The following is a 16,632-nucleotide window of genomic DNA, read 5'->3' on the forward strand; positions in this document are numbered from 1 at the left end:
CTCCCAGCCCTGAGCTCCCATCCCCGCAGCCAGGCCTTTCCCGAGCCCCTGCCCTCCTGGTGTCCTGCTGGGGCAGGGAACAGCGGGGCCCTCAGGGCTGGCTCAAGGTTTGGCACCCCTCAGTGATGGAGTGGGTGTGGTGCTGCCAGTGCTGTGCCCCCACCTGACCTGGCACACGGGCAGAGCCCAGGGGAGCCAACAGGGAGATGGGCTCACTGCAGGCTGCTTTTCGTGCCCGTGCCAAGCCATTGCCTTTGGGCTGGCTTCTGTCCCACCCGCGTTGGCTCCGAGTAAATGTTAAACCCTTCGTGGGGCTGCCAAAGGGAAGAGAGTTTGAGGGGGCAGGAAGAAAGGAATGGCAGAGGCTGGATGCCATTTTCCTGGGGCTCTTGCACATCCCCAGGATACCGCTACCTGCCAGGAGGCCTTCGCGTGACTTGGAAAAATCACTGGTTTATTCTTGTCCTTTCCAGTTAAATTTCCTTCCCTTGTCAATCCTAGATAAAAGGCTGTATGTTATAGCAGCTCTCAGGATAAAGCCAAAACAGACTTGTCAGTCAGCACCAGGAAAACAAGCTGCTGATTTAACACTGCAGTGCTGAGTACATGCTCAGCTCAGGCGCTGTACTGATGTCCCTCTAAACAAACCTCCTCAAACTGGGAAATTCTTCTTCTTGGAGGAGAAATTCAAAGCCTGGGCAGCCCCTGAAGCCAGCTGAAATTCAGGGAGATGACTGGAGCTTGCAGAATCGTGTTCCTTGGTCAGAAAGGTAAGTTCCTTGTTCAGTCAGAAAATACAAACACATATTTTAGACTCATAAAGGTGAACATGAGCACACAGTGATAGGAAACAGAGCAGGCTTTATTCACATGGCAGTGTACAATCCTCTCTGTTTCCAGGTAAGGGTCATGGATGGTGCAAATAAATCTTAAGTTGCTTTTGCAAATCCATCTGTAATTTTCCTATTGAATTTACATGACAGTTACTTGTGAAGAGATGATGAAAGTATGTCTAAATATTCTTGAAATCTGTAAATTACTTGTAAGTCATTATTCCTATGAAGCTTTTGGAAAGTGAACTTTTCAAATACTTGGAAGTATTAACTTTCAAGTAATTTCAGACACCAGCAGCTCTTACAGACAGCTGCTGTTTTGTCAGAAGGTGAATATTTAGTAACTTCTTTGGAATTAAATGCTTTGAACACTGGACAATATTACCTTCTAAAATAAGCACTTTTTCTTTTCAGCAAAGAAAAGCCATATATGAACTCAGAACTTACTGCAACAGGGAGGAAATGTGTAACAAGTACTATGTAGGGTGATAAAAGAGTTGGAAAAGCAGAAATCTCTTTAGGGCTAAAACATGAGTTACCAGTGCAAACAGCCCATGCTTTGTGCCACTCTGTCAAGCCCTCCTCTTTCTGTTCCCTCCCCACCCCACTGTGGGAAATCACATCCTTTTGATTGTGTGTTCAGACATTAAAGCCAACACTCATTTGGCACATCCTTTGTTCTCACAGGTATAATGCCCTTCCTCTGGTCCTTGTTGATGATTTCCATGGGGCACTCATTGTTTCACTTCCTCAAGGTTATATACAATCCTTGAATATCTTCTAGAATTCAGTTGCTGATTTGTTTGTTGGGTTCCATTGTCATAGGCCATCTCATGTTGCAAATACATTCTGCAAAGGATGCTCAAGAATATAAAATCTTAGAGAACATTCATGTTAAGACTAATTGAAACTCTCAAATGTGACTGTATTTCTCTCTTATGCCAGTGCAAAATGAGCAAGCTTTGTCCCTGAAATGGCATCTTGTGGAGCCAGCATGGGTTACTGCAGTTCTGATTTTCAAGGCAGCTTCAGCCATTGCCAATTTGAAATGGTATGAAGTGACCAGGAGAAAAGTAACAAAAAGAGCAGCATTCCAACAAGCTCCTCTCAGAAATCACAACTTACATGCAAGTTGTGACTTAAATATATGTCAGGTTTTGTTAACATTGTAAAAAATCTGTTCACACAAGTATGAGAAGGTTTAATTATTTTTTTCCCCAGCGTGCTGATAGGAAGCTGAAGACAGTTGCAAGCAGTTGGTTTTCCACCTACTGCCACGGTGGTGGAAATTTATTCCTTCACTTTGCAAGCAAAGCAATCACAAGCAATCAAACTCCATTTGCCTGAAGGAGATCTCAGAGAAGCTGGACAAGGGTTTGCCCCCGATGAGCAGCAGAGTGTTGGTCCTGCTGATCCCACCCCCCGTGGCCACACACCCCCAGTCAGGTCTCTCCTCTTCACCCACAGCCTGAGCAGCAGCAAAAGCCTCTCCTGAACAGGCCAACAGAGGGAGAGCCTTGTCCTTGGACAAACAGCTCCTGTCTCTCTTTGGGCCTAGTCCTGTCTCTGAAGTGGTCTGGGAGGCAGGGAATTCTGCTGGCTCCAGGGGCAGGCTGAAGGTTTTCATTTCGATGGCGTTGCTCCGCTCCGTGGGCTGTGGGCAGAAGAAGCTGCAAAAGCCAGAGTGCCTCAGGCTGGGCACCAGCTGGGGATGGTCCTTCTGCTCACTCTTGCAGTGGCTGGGGAACGTATCAGTGAAATCTGAGGTAGTTTGGAAGTGCACACCAATTCCTAAGATGCAGTGATACATTTTAGGAGAAAAGTTTTCCTTTGTAGTACTGCTAAGCTTCTTCCATGTCTGCGTATGGAAATGATACTTCCAGAGGTCATCGTTAGGGCTGGAATTTGAAATCCCTCCACCAAAAATCAGCATAGAGTCTTTGCAGACTACTGAAGCGTGACCTACCACAGGAGGAGGTCCTTGGCTGAAGGTAAGAGAAACCAGCAGTTAAGGGGAGACCAAAAAGAAACTTAGCACTGATTTTAGCTTCGGTTTTCCTTTTGACTCAGAAGGATGACTGCTGAACAGCTGCATTGGGACATCAAAATTACACTGCTGACAGCTGCATCAACGCCTTGCCAACAGCTCTCCCGAGCAAAGCCAACTGGAGCCCCAGGCATGGCAGCAGCACTGCATCCTGATCTGAACAATCCCTGCAACTACCAACAGGGCATCGGCTACCTCTCCACCCGCACGCAGAATCAGAGTAAGATCAATTCTCTTTCTCTGCTCTTGTAGTGTAACAAATAGAACAGTTTACCTTGTTCTGATGCTGGACCAGCTGCTGCTTCCAAAGTCCCACCTCCACAAGTCCCTCTGTTCAGTGAGCCCCACCAGCCCCCCAAAGAGGTACATGGCTGTGTGATAAACCACTGCCGAGTGGCCGTGCCGCGCTCCGGGACCGCTGCTGTGACAGGGGCTGGGGACACACAACCACTTCCTGGTATCTGAAACAAAAACACTGATTTATATACATGGATCAAATTGACCCTATTTGAGAAAGGATTTGCTTCCTGGAGGAGGTAGCTATTCAGTTGGAGAATAAGAGTTTCTGATCTAAGCTTATTCTGAGTTAACATATTAAATTCTGACACTGAAACAGTGCATTTTAAAAAATCAGTTTTGAAATAAACTTTTAATGAAAATGTCAGATTCTGTGTGACAGATGCCATGGAAATTTTATTTACAGAGCAGTTTTTCCTACAGCTTTGTCAGTTCATTGACTCTGATACAGAAAGATACTTTCCTCGTTGTTAGAGGGGAAAAAATCAGTCAACAAAAACATTAATTTGTTAATGTCTATGCTTATTCTCCCTGTGAGGGAAGGAAGGATGAGATAAACCCATCATTTGTTTCAAAATAGTGACAGAATGGCCATCAGATAAGAAGTTATGCATTTAGGAAATCTCTGGGAATCTCATTTGCAATAATCAGACTGGTCATGAATATGCTAATAAAATATCTCCTTCAGGTTTGACTCTCTGTGGTCAGTTGGAGATTTGAGATCAAAAGATGACATTAATAGGCTGAATCAGGGTCCCTGCTGGATCTGAAAGTTTTAAGTAATCCTTGAAGAATTTTATTGGGTAGTAAACAAACATTCTCCCTGATTTTCAGCTGTGAAACTGGCAAATACTGCAAAATGTATTCCAGTTTAATAGTCTAATTAATTTCAGCTAGCAATTAATTGAATTTGACACAATTTATCACTAAATGTTGTCAAAGAGAAGCCAAAACTAACTTGGAGCATTTCTACTGACAAAAATTTTCTTAGCAGAGCAAGCTTTCCTGCTGTAGTTGTTGTTTTACACTGGATCAAAACCTTATCCTGCTTTCTTAACTTACCAAAATTGAATTCCCAAAACTCCTGAGAAATGCCCTTGATGCCAAAGTATCCCCCATAGATGTACATGCTGGAATGGTACACGACTGCACTGTGGCCTTTTCTGTTAGCTGGTGCAGAACTCTAGAACAGTTCAAAAACAAAAACCTATAAAGTCATATCAGCAGCAATGTCTGTCTGGGAAATACACCTTTTTTTTTCCCCACAAATGACCCTGCAGTCCTAAACTTTCTCTTACTCCTCCATCAAGCAAAGGTAACCAGAATGGTAACTGCGTCACATCTTAAAAGAAAATTTTGGATGTAATTTCAAGGTATAGAAGCATTGTGATGATGAAGTTTCAGTAGCAAAAAATGAGTGATTTCTAATGTGTAGTGATACAAAATCAATCTCAAAAGACCAAGCCACAAATGCTTCCACTCAGGTTTCAATTAGAAGTGGCAGTAACTTGGTGAGTCCACGTGTTCACACTGAAGAATTGAAAAATGCTGCAGCACTTCACGTTCCAAAATGTATTAGCGTGGCTGCCAATCTGTTTTCACAACCCTACTTTTAAAAGCACAGGCTTCACGTATGGTTGCAATATTCCATTTAAAATTAGTTTTCTTGATAGGGATTTCAGAGAAACAGAAGCAGCAGCAGAGGAGAGGACTTAACTTCTTATATAGGACTTAAAATTTAAGAGCAGTATTTTTAAACACTGTTTTGAAGAAGGAAAAAGCCTTAAGTTATTGAAAGTGCAAAGAAATAAAGTACAGCCACATGTCTCTGAAGAGATGAGATTGGAACTGTTTGGGGGAACATATTTCAAAGCAATCTGTTTAATCAACAAAGCAACAGGCATTTGATTCACACATTCCCCACTTCCTGGCTCCTTACCTCCGTCTCTGCTGGTTCGTTGCAGCTCTCTGTCCATCTTGCGGAATCTGGGGATTGAGTTAATAAAGCGCAGTTTAGGTCCCGCACCACAAGAGGACACTCCTCCCACAGCAACTGCTCAAATTGCACAGCTCATTCTCAAGGAAGTCTCGTCCTGGTGTTTTCTACTGACAAGGCTGAAGAAATCCCGCTGGGGCAGCAGCCCTGAGAGACTTCAGGAGACACAGTTTGAACAGTTTTCCTCTATCCTTATCTGATACAGAATCACACAGGTGCCACACTGTATTCCAGTTTCCTGAAGCTGAATTTCATAATGCAGAAGTAACCTGGGATTATCATCATTTTCTGAACATGTAGGAATCCCAGATTTCCCTATGGATGTATGACTCCTGCTTGCCACACACACCTTATTATGGCAGACTTATTCCTTCTTGTTCTTTTTCATAGGTCCCTTAAATAGCCCTCAAATAACAGCCAGCAATCACAGATCTGGGATCACCGTGAAGGACAGGAAATATCAGATAACACAGCAGCACAGAGATACAATGAGCAATCAGTGCAGGCTTGCATTACTTAAAGCTATTCTTGCCAAAAGATTTTAAATAATAACTATGAAACAGCTAGACACACAACCAGTGGTGAATAACTCATTTCCAATTTCCACTGGTAAGTACTGTGAGTAATAAGAAGCTTTTGCCTTTAAAATATGTTCTGAGGCTTTTCTTTCTTCCAGCAGGTTATCTCAGACAACTGGTGTAAAACACAAAGAAAGGGTTGAAAAAACCCCATTGACTTCAACTTACATAGTGAAGTAGCAAAAGAAGCCAGGAAACTTAAATCTTGGTCTGGACACAAGATTTACTGGCTCAAAAAGAACAGAGCCTCTCTCTCTCTCTCCTCCCAATCTGACATCAAAATAACAGCTATTACTGTACACAGGATTTCCAAAGGGTGAATCCATGGTGTATGACATTGCTATTAAATTCAAATGCTGCACTGTTTTTATTAGAATACACACTTAAGAGATCCCAAGTGTTTGTTCTTAGGAGAAAAAAAAAAGAAATTCATGTTATAAAATGTTGATGTTAATTTCCCATCTTATTTAATATTTGATTTCTCTTGCTCTAGCTTATGTTTTTCTTCAGTAAAAGTACAAATGAGATATATTTTACTGATCTACTTTCTTTCATAAGAGCTTGGTTTTAAAATATATGTGGCATTAAAAATAAAAATTAAATAATACATTAATTATCAGGTATTATGATCAAATAGTAAATGTAAGAAGGAGAGAGGGAGGAATGGAAATTCTGAGACCTTAAAATACATAAAATTTTTCCATAAAATCCTCTCTAATTGAAGTAAGACCTGCATCTCTGATAGCTGAACAGCCTAATTTGGAGAAGAAAATATGCACACAGTTTTACACACATTACTTGTTGTAAAGTTTAACAAAGGCTCTGTTACAAGCAGCAGAAACCAGTTTGGTTTTCATTATTTATTACTGCTTATGGAATATCCCATGGAAAATACTGGCTATTGTGTATCATACCAATGTCATATATCCAGAGAGGAGTTTTTGCTTCTGTGAAAGCAGAATCCACCATCCCACCAAAAATATACAGGCTGCCCTGCAAAATACACAAATATTTGTCGCTTACAGGAAGGCACATAGGATGCAAATAATTTTAAAAACAATTCTTAAATGCAAAGGTTGCTATCAGTAAAATGTAGTTAACAATATGATGATCTTTTAACAATCCCAAAAAGCCACTGATTTTTAATTATTCTCTCTTTATTCTCTCCCAGTGGGAAGCCCTGAAGAACATTGTGCTGTTTAATGGGAACAGTATTTCAGAACTGCTCGTTTCTTGTCAGCCTGGGGCAGCTTCAGGGCTGGGAATCTGGAGCTCTCTTCAGGCATTGCTCAGGTATATTGGATTATGCATGTTTAGAGGATTGTTTCCTTGTGTGGTAGCTCTTGATATCCTAAATTCTGTCTTCCCCTCACAGGCAGGGCTGTAATTCTTCCTGTGCTTTACTCCCCCGTCGCTCTTCTACACGAGTTCTGTAGTGAATGTTTTTGTGCCGCGGCTGATCATGCAAATGAATTCACAGCAACTGTTACAACTGCACAGATAAGTCAGAGAAAGTGCTGCCAGGGTCTTTATCTGGTATTACTGCTGCTTATTGAGCACTGACTGAGGAAACCAGGGGGCTGCTGCAGGGCTGAATTACTGCCACTCTGTTCAGAAAGATTTCCAAACATAGGTACAGCTACCTCCAGAACTGCATCAACACAAAAATGCTTTCTGGGCACAGTATTTCAGTACATAATACCTATGGCATTATATTGCACTGTATAGGAGGAAATAAAATGTCAGTATATGGACAATATAATCGTGGTCTAGTACCTTATAAGCCACCATTGAATGTTCTTCCAGTTCTTCTGGACCATCTCTTGAGCAATCCAACATTTCCCATTCATTTTTCACTATAAACCAAAGCTGAAGTTAAGACAGTAGTGCACTCAACGCATTAACAGTAGGAAAAAGGTGAAAAAGTGGGCTTTGAATGTGGCTGTGTTGCTTAAAATGAAGCATTTTGTCATCTTTCCTCTGTTAAAAATGAAATATATTAATTTTTCTATTTAGCACATTTAAATATAACAGTAATAGTTACATTTAAATACAATAATTGTTACTGCTTGTATTTTAATTGTTACCTACATCAAATTTAGACAATTCAATGAGCACAAACCCCAGCACAATTCTGTTTTATTCCAGTAACAAGTGAACAGGGAAAACCATACATCAAGTAAAAAAATACAAAGGCTTGTATTTGATAGTGTATTGATACTACAAACCTACAAGGTATTGTATTCACATGTTCCCTTGTGCACTTTTATATGCACGAGCTATTGCTGTGTTAGAGAGTCAGGGAAGCTCATTGATATCCCTTGCTAGGACCAGGATACTTTAAATGACTCAGTATTTCTGCTCGAGGGAAAAAACCCCAAAAACAAAAGGAACTGAACTGAAATCAAAACTTTGTGGACACTTGCAAGAGGAGCAAACACCCCCCATCTGCCCAATGAACAAAAAGCAGTTCATCCAGCCCTGACAGAAAGACCTTAAATGAGGATAATCTGTTAAGCACAGAGCAGCCTCAGTGTCACGATGACTGATGTGGAATGGCTTTAACCCTGGCACACGAGAGAAGGGGCCAGCTCACCTGTGTGGTATCTCCAGAAGTCCCTCAGCGTGGTGCAGCCGTGCCCTCCGTGCAGATAAACAAAGCCTCTGCACACAGCACAGGCGTGCTTGTAGCGGTCACAGGGACGCGGCTGCGGCGCCTCGGCCGCTCCGCCGGCAGCTCTTCCCTTCATGCCGATACCCGGGATCCTAGCCAAGGATCAGCCTGCACAGGGCTGCCATGCCAGAGGAGGCCCCCAAAATATCAGGGACAGGGCTAAACCCTGTTTGGTCTGCAAAAAGACAAAAAAGGACAACAGAAAAATCTCCACCTTATGATAAAACGTTACTGTGTTTTCTTTTCAATCCCCTCGAAAGCAACAGTGGACAATTTGTCCATCTGTGATAGTACACTAACTTGAGTAAAGTACCAGAAATTCTGACTCAGATTCTTGTACCAGTGAGGCTGGGACAGGAACATTCCTGGAGCTGAAAGTTTTCCAAGGAATGTCAGTGAACTGAAATCAGTGAAGCTCCAACATACTACATTTACCATACCAGGACTTGGTCTTTTTTCACAACTAAAAGAGTACTTTAGACAAACCTGTACTAAAAAAAACTTTGGAAAGAATGAATATTACATATGGAAGTAATGCATTAGCAGTTGTCCAGAACTTGTTTAGACTTTTACCTGTAAACCTGCTGAAATGAGGATGCATCTGGAAAAAAATGACACCAGCCCTTCCCATGCCACAAGATGTCACTGTGTTCTGTGAAGACATAACTACCAGGAAAACATTCTTCTGTTAACCCTCTTCAAAACAGTGGCTTATTTTAACATAGATTATTTTGCAGAGCACACCCAAAAAGCCCTCAGCATTAGACCAGATTTTGGAATTTGTGTTGATAATGTGTCTGAGATGGCACATCACCAAATGAAGTGACAGTCTCCCAATTCCAAGACTTTTCAGTGGGAGCCAGATTCCAGCTGCATTGAGAACCCAGGATGGAAATCAATAGTGAAGAGTCATTTACCTAAGAGAAATGTGTAAATCCAGGGCAAGCTGCACTCAACTTGAGGAAGAACAAAGATTACAGTAAAACAAACTAGATACAAAAGCTAGTTATATTGCATATTAATATGAAATCATTGTACCTAATTTATCAGCTAATTAATCTCTAAAAGTTACCCTTTTTAGAACTGGAATACATTCAGTGACAAAGAGATGCTAGAGAATCTCTTGCAGCATATTCAGGCAAGATTAACTACTTCAATTTTCTTGGGATTTTTTTTTAATGCAAACCAGTATTGTACACTATTACTGTAGAAACTGAAGCATATTCTTTGTATGTTTTCTCTGAAGGAACACAAAGATGGGTGGCAGTTACTAAGGGTGCATTTCTCATGTCCAGGGGAATTAGCAGATATGAAGTAATGACACATTATAGGTAAGTCCCTAATGCTTTCTGGCATCCCATTGAAAAGGGAAAAGCAGCTGAAGGCATGAAACAGGGATTATCTCCCTAACTCTGCCAAGCTTCTGAGCAACCACAGCCAAATCATTCACTTCCACAACTAAATGGGGACAGTCACTTCCTTAGGACAACACTTCAGCTTTCCTGATGCGGTGCAGTGTGACAGTGCCAAGGTATTACTGCTATTGATATCATTAACTCTGGAAATACTTTACATAGGTAAACAGGCTTGTCCCCTTGCTGTTTGTGGTTTCTTTCTCAGTTATAAAGCTGGTTATTCTTCTTCCTACATATTTCTCCTTGTTTTTCTTCCTCCAAGCCTTGCCTCCTGTTGTACAAGCATTCAGAGATGATGACAGCCCTGATTTCATAGAACAGATTAGCAACAAAGTCCTGTCCAACTGTTTATCTAGCCCAGCTGAACTCTTGCAAGGCAGGTGAGCAGGATGGGATAACAAAAGGCCAAGTGGGGATGAACTGAATGGGTGTCAGCTCCCAGTCACACCTTTTCAGCATTGGGTGGCCCTTGTGAATCTTGGCTATTTACTCTCAGCTAAAGCATTCTTGGAAGCAGACCTACAGTCCCTAACAATCAGTTAACTGCTCCACTTCAGAGCTGTGAAAAAACCCCACCAAGTTAATCATGAATCTGGCCTTTCATCATTGGTATTTTAAACTGCAAACCTGACTCCCTGTCAAGTTTGTCCTGTCCCTGATTGCCTGTCTACAGAACTCAACCCACCAGAGTTCATCTACTGTCAACCTGAGCAGTCCCATTTCCAAAGAAAAGCTGCTCCTCTTCTGAGAACAACATCACTGAGCCTTGTCCTCTGTGTCCTGCACCACTGACCTCAGTTTCAACTTGACACAATATCAGTTATCCAATAGAAAGCTCTGACTTCAGAAAAAACATCCAAAAAGACAACTCCGAACATTTTTATTCAACTTTTTTTTCCCCCAAAACAGCTGTAGCACACACAAAAATGTCTGCTGCTCTCCAAAGTCTTCTGCCATTCCATTCTAAAAATAGCTTCTATGCAATCAATCCCAATTGTTAAAGGGCTGGAGGAGCTGAGTGGAGGGCCTGGAGAGCTGCAATTAGTGCAGTAACTATAGCACTGAGTGTGTATCAATTAATGGCGCCCCACTACTGTTTCATAATACAAATAATTCAGGAAATGTAGCAAGACAGGAATTACTTCAGGAAATGTAGTTTATATGTTCATTATATAATTATTTATATTTCTGATAGATGTGGTTTCTCAGACAAATGATTTATTTATTTAAAGTATTGCTTAAATAGATCTTCAGTAAAACTTTTTTCTATCTCAGCCCCTTGATTAATTTCCATCTGTTTTCAATACACTCAGAAAAGTTTCATTTTTAAAATGATCAAGCTTTTTGGAATATAATGAGATATGAAACCACTCGTATGGGGAGGGGCCCAAGTAGGAAATCTTGTTCTGTTTTGGGGCTTTTTTGTTAATGACCCAGTTTTCTGAACTCCAGCCTTGAGCCTTTCCAGGCAGAACACTGCATTTTCTCACTAGGCAACTTGATGTTTTACTGCTTTTCAAAAATAATAACAGATCTTCCCATTTGTACTTATCCCAGAAACCTTGGCTCTGGAGGTGGTTTTATTGTAAGTCTTGTTCTACCGGGACTGCCTGCATGAATGAGGAAACTCTGGAGACTTGCAAGGCCCTTACAAAGTTTTAGAAACAAACCCAACTTGTTTAGAATAGAGGAAAAGGCTTTTTTCAGTAGATCATGTTTACTTGCAATGCTTCACTATGTGTGGCAAATCTAGTATCCTCTGGTTTGCTATTTTATTTTTTCCTAAACTCAAGATAACCTGAACTGTTTCTGTGGTGAGGTTGTTTTGTTTTGGTTTGGTTTTTTTCAAAATACAGGAAGTAATTTTCAGAGATGCTCAGCTTCAGAGTTTCACCCTGAAAACGTGAATGGCTCCAGGAGTGTTGGGTGTCTGTGACAGTCCTGTATTATTGGCATTCTGTACTGAAATGAGACATGCAGTTACACATGCCTGAGCTTACAGTGCAGGAGTCAAGACAAAAAGAACAGAAAGAGGCATTGCTTCTTACAGGCAGAAGCTGAAGGACACAAGGGTTTGTAAAATGACAAATCAAAGCAGAAGACACAGCTCCATCCTGATTTCAGAGTTCAGAAGAAAGATAGGTACTTTCAAGTACAACAATAACAACCCTGTTGTCTGAATAAAGCTTAGAGCAGACATTCTAAAAACAGACCAAAAAACTGGACAGCTTTTATTTGAATAACTCTTAGTTGAATTTTAACAGTTTTAGGGCAGTATTTGTAAACATGATCACTGCTATATCTCTGTGCTTCAAAATGCTTTTTGACATGAACAGGTATTTTAAAGGGGGCAACTCTTGTGAAACAGCATATATTGCAGTTTCTATAACATGTTCTGTTCTATGTTATAAGCCATGTAATTACAGTTTCTCTAGGCTGTAAGGCTCTGTATGTAACTGCTCCTTCTGGAGAGAGCAGTGCCACAGCACCGAGGGCTTTGGCACCTTCACTGCACAACAGAGAGAACATCATCAATCTCTCCCAGAGAAAAGCTCACTGCCTGCTTCTGCAGCTCTGCAGGCAAGAGATTGCTTTTCTTTAATTCAGATCACATTAATATTAAAGCTTTAATTTTAGAAGTTCATAATAAATTTATGTTTGTGTATCATTGCAAAATTAAAATTTGCAAATTGACATTATTAATACATTGTCTTTTTTTTCTAAAAGCTTTCACCCAAGAATGAAAATCCTTTAGTTGTTAGTGTTTTGTAACACTATTTCATCTCTGTTACAAAGTGAATTCTGAACTAGTAATAAATTAACTTATTAAATAAATATAAATATATGCAGTTGTATTTTCTGTATGCTAGGTATATTTCTTATTTTTAAGTAAACAAATTTATCACACACAAAAATACATACTTAATTTAGAATAATACAGTAAATATTTCATCTATTTCCCAAATATGGTGGAGGAAGTATCTGAAAAAAAGAAATTCAGTATTTTAAATATTTCTGGGGTTGTTACATTTTTAAATACATTTCTAGCATATGAATCGGGAAATTGCCTTTTCCACTGTATTTAAATATGTTTCATGGTAAGATGAAAGTGAATACATTTTTCCCACCTTAGTTTCCTTAGTAAATTAAGATTTCATTTGCTGGGGATTTTTTGTTTGGTTTTTGTTTGTTAGTTGTTTGATAGTTTGTTTTTTTTTTTAAGAATGGGATTTTTAAAAAACTAAAAATTAGAATATATAGTTTGATTAGCAGACCTCCCCAGGTAATCTGTTAATTACAATTTACATTTGCAATTAATTATTTAACTGCATCTCAATTTTGAATGAAGTTTCTGACAAAGAGCTTCCCTAAATCCACATCCATGGGTGGCACAAGTACAGCATGTTATGGATACAGAAATCCAGGGCAGCAGCCATGTCTGAGCAAAAGTTTATGCTCATATTCAGTGTGTGTATGGGTTTTATTTATTTATGGTCCTTAATGGGATATTCACTTCAGGAACCTAATCTGCTTTTTAAATATTATTTAGGGTCCTGTTGGTGACTCCACCCATGGGCAGAACTCAGTGTGTGTTGTGGTCTCAGCACAATGCAGAATGGAATGGACACCCTGACTCTGGAGTGCTGCTGCAAGGAAGCTCTGCAGAAATTACCCAAGACAAACAGGTGATTTTGCATCTTCTAGGTATGACAGAGGGAGGAAATACAGTTCCTGGTCCTCAGACTTTATGAGAAAAGAAATGAGAAATTCCCACCATGTTCTCAGGGCAGTCTTAAGATGTATTTGGCCTTTTAGCCTTTCCTTGGAAGTAATTTGTACTGTCACCACTGGAGCAGGTCATTTCAATGCACAGGTCATCACCCTTCCCCCAGAAACAGCACTTCTTAGTGTTCCTAGAAGGCATCATTTGGGGATTTCACAAAACTAACTAGCTGGATTCTTTCAAGGTACAGTAGGCAGGTCCCCTGGAGACTGAATGTAATAAATCTGTCCTTAGGTGTGACTGAATGCATCTTCTTGACAGCTTGTGACCTGCTGCTGAAGTAACTTCAAATACTTTATTTCCTAAGGGAGACTCTACTCACACTAATTCACAAAATTTTCTAGGTTAGGAAGAAAGACTCTGGTTGACAAAGGAGTCAGTGACTGCTCAGCCTGACTACTCTCCTCAGGCATGAATTAAGGTACTAGAGCATATGCCTGACAGCTGAGAGTCTTGAGTGAAAAACTGTTATCTTCCATTAAAACCAAAAAGTCGGCATTGAATTTTACTTGGTTGTTCTTTATATCCCCTGACTGAGGAAAAGCAGCATCTAATAAAACACTCAGTCACACTTAAAACTTAATGCCACACTTCATGGAAGATAGACATTGTGTTTTCCTTGTCCCCGTGACATTTTGCCCTTAGACAAAAATGCAGCAATGAGATAGAGAAGACATACAAGGTTATGAGAATAGCAGAAGCTGCAGCTTAAAGAAATATGAAGGAGGAAAGAAAGGGCATTTAGCAATCAGGAAAATAAAAAGTTCCAGCTGGCAGATACTAAAACATCCAGATATCCTGTTAGAATCAGTATGAGTTTAGATTATTCTGTATGGGAGAAGTCATGAGAGACTTGTGTGAGAAAAACTCAGATGGCACAACTGGAATGACTGTCAGAAAAAGCTGAGTACAAAAAGATCTTTTATGGAGAGATGAATTTACACCATCAGGTGAAAGATGGTTGCATAAAAACATGATATAATTGCATAGATGAAATATATTGCATAGAGAGGAATAGCTGCATTTTAGTCTGGCAAGGAAAACAAAGGTGTCAGCTGACAAACAGTAATAATAACTGTGATGGTTCACTATAACCTTGATGCCAACAGTTACTGGGCTGCACCATCAAATGGAAAAAAACAAAACCCACATCATTTCAATATATAAAAGAGACAGAAAGCATATGAGTAACTTTACACATACACGTTGTCGCTCCAAATTCAAATGGAATTACTCATGTGAATAAAACCAGTGATATGCATGAGCCTGCACAATGTAGCCTAGATACCAGAGCAAAAGAAGGACCAACTCTTTTGTCAGAAGCCTGAAAAAATGTTTTGCAAGCTGTTTTCATATTCAGACTCCAAATGACAGGGTCCGTTTTGGACTGGAGTCCAGCCTTCTGAAAAATTCTCACTCCCAGCAGACATGGTCCAGTATTCATCCCAAGCCAGATGCACTTTGGCTTGGGTTTTGGATGGTTGCATTTCTTTGTTTGTCTTTTGCTCGATACAAGGCATTTTGTGCTTTATGCTCTTTGACTGTGGAAAAGGGAATGAGCAAAAAGAGGGTGGTGAATCTCCTAAACTGGAAGCAGGCAGCAAGAGCTCTGGCAATTCCTACCCCAGACCTCCTGCGCAGCATCGCGGAAGCGGCAGGTCCCTGTCCCCAGCGGTCTCCTGGCGGCTGAGCGCTGAGGGCGCTTCCTTCCTTCCTTTCATGCGCTTTGTTTCTTTTCGTACCTTTGAGTGAAAGAGACTTTTTGCACAGCTGCACAGAGCCGCGCTGCCCAGCAGTGCCGCGGTGTGCCCGGCCAGGCTGTGCCGGTGTTCCCTGGGCTACTGGGCGTGCAGAGCGCTGCTCAGTGCCCCCAGCGCCTTCCCTCAGCGCCCTTCTCCCCCTGCGGCCCGGGCGCTGCTCCTCGGCGGGCCCCGGGCCGGCTCTGGCTGCTGCGGGTGCCCCCGCAGGCCTCTGATCCCTACACGGCTGGGCTTGTCCCCACCGAGACGGGGGAAAGGAAAGAAAAGGAAAAACAGTCTGTGAGCCGGCATGAGGCAGGGGTGCACCAAGCCCGGCCGCGCCCGCTGCCGCCCCTCGGGCCCGCCCAAGGCACTGAGCCCGGCGGGCAGCGCTGATGCACGGGAGGGAGCAGCGCGCCCGTCCCGCACGGCTGGGAGCCCGTGGGAGCCCCCCCGCATCCCGGGGGCAGCAGCAGGGCGCCCCCAGCCTCCCCCGGCCTTACCCTCCCCTCCCCTGCCGCCGGCGAGCCCGGGGCTGGCGGAGGCGCGGCCGCTGCCCGGAGCCTGCGCGGCGCCGCCGGGGCTGCTCGGGGCCGCCCGCCCCGCGGGTGGGGACGCGCTCGGGGCCGAGCGGGCGGGTCGAGGTCCGGTCCCTGTCCCTGCGGCCGGAGCGGCGCGGAGGCTGAGCCGAGGATGCGCGGGGTGCTGCGGGCTGCGTTCCTTGCGGGAGGAACGGCTCCTAGTCCTTAACTGCCCTGTTACTCATGGGGAAAGTGCAGAATCTCGTTTCTGGTCTGAACGCAGCCAGAAACAAACATCTCTGTAACTTTTGGGGTTTTTTTCTGTGGTAGCGGCTGTGGGAGGGGGGAGGACGGAGAGCGGTGTTTGTTGGCGTGCTCCGTTTCAAGCCCTTTGAAGTCAGCGTTTAGCCAAAGATCCCTTTGCACGCTCCTCAGTGAGCCGCAGCCCCAGCGCTTGCTTGGACTTGTGTCCTTGGCTTTCCGATCGGCTGCCACCGGCTCGCTTTTTTGCCTGTTTCTCGTTTACAGCTACATAAGGCTTCAGAAAACAGAAATGAAACTCCCCCACCCACACGTGCATCTATTTTCCATCCTGACATATTTCCCTGCTTTGAGGCGGAGGCTAAAGCTTTCCCCTAAGTATTGTTCCTAAAAAAAGAATTACTTAGGTAGCTGCAAGTGAAGGCCGACAGATAGACCGAGTCCATAGCAATGCAAAGCATATGGGGTGGAGTATATAAATAATTCA

The 16,632-nt window shown here is 42.4% G+C and overlaps 1 protein-coding gene across 6 annotated transcripts; it reads right to left on the minus strand.

Annotated features, from left to right (window-relative positions):
- Window positions 1-807: 807 nt before the first annotated feature.
- On the minus strand, window positions 808-15,937 carry LOC131085891 (uncharacterized). Of its 6 annotated transcripts, none has more exons than XM_058028427.1 (9): window positions 15,867-15,937; window positions 15,248-15,366; window positions 8,348-8,600; window positions 7,528-7,607; window positions 6,666-6,744; window positions 5,117-5,163; window positions 4,240-4,360; window positions 3,155-3,341; window positions 808-2,818 (listed from the first exon to the last, which is right to left on the minus strand). In XM_058028427.1, exons 3-9 carry the CDS (start codon window positions 8,499-8,501, stop codon window positions 2,152-2,154), a joined length of 1,335 nt encoding a protein of 444 aa, XP_057884410.1. In that variant the 5' UTR covers window positions 8,502-8,600; window positions 15,248-15,366; window positions 15,867-15,937; the 3' UTR covers window positions 808-2,151. The 6 variants fall into 6 exon arrangements, with proteins under 6 accessions (XP_057884410.1, XP_057884409.1, XP_057884412.1 ...); XM_058028426.1 differs by having other exon boundaries at window positions 8,348-9,077; XM_058028429.1 differs by having other exon boundaries at window positions 8,348-9,091.
- Window positions 15,938-16,632: the final 695 nt, after the last annotated feature.

Source organism: Melospiza georgiana, chromosome 7, assembly GCF_028018845.1.
Source record: "Melospiza georgiana isolate bMelGeo1 chromosome 7, bMelGeo1.pri, whole genome shotgun sequence".
Lineage (NCBI taxonomy): Eukaryota > Metazoa > Chordata > Aves > Passeriformes > Passerellidae > Melospiza > Melospiza georgiana.

What these genes read in the sequence shown, in the direction of transcription:
- LOC131085891 (XM_058028427.1), bottom strand. Translation starts at nt 8,501, where the DNA reads ATGAAGGGAAGAGCTGCCGGCGGAGCGGCCGAGGCGCCGCAGCCGCGT. An exon ending in TCTCTGGATATATGACATTG is followed by an intron (nt 5,164 to 6,665) that starts GTATGATACACA and finishes CTCAATCCCCAG; the next exon opens with ATTCCGCAAGATGGACAGAG. An exon ending in GTTTTGGGAATTCAATTTTG is followed by an intron (nt 3,342 to 4,239) that starts GTAAGTTAAGAA and finishes TTTTTGTTTCAG; the next exon opens with ATACCAGGAAGTGGTTGTGT.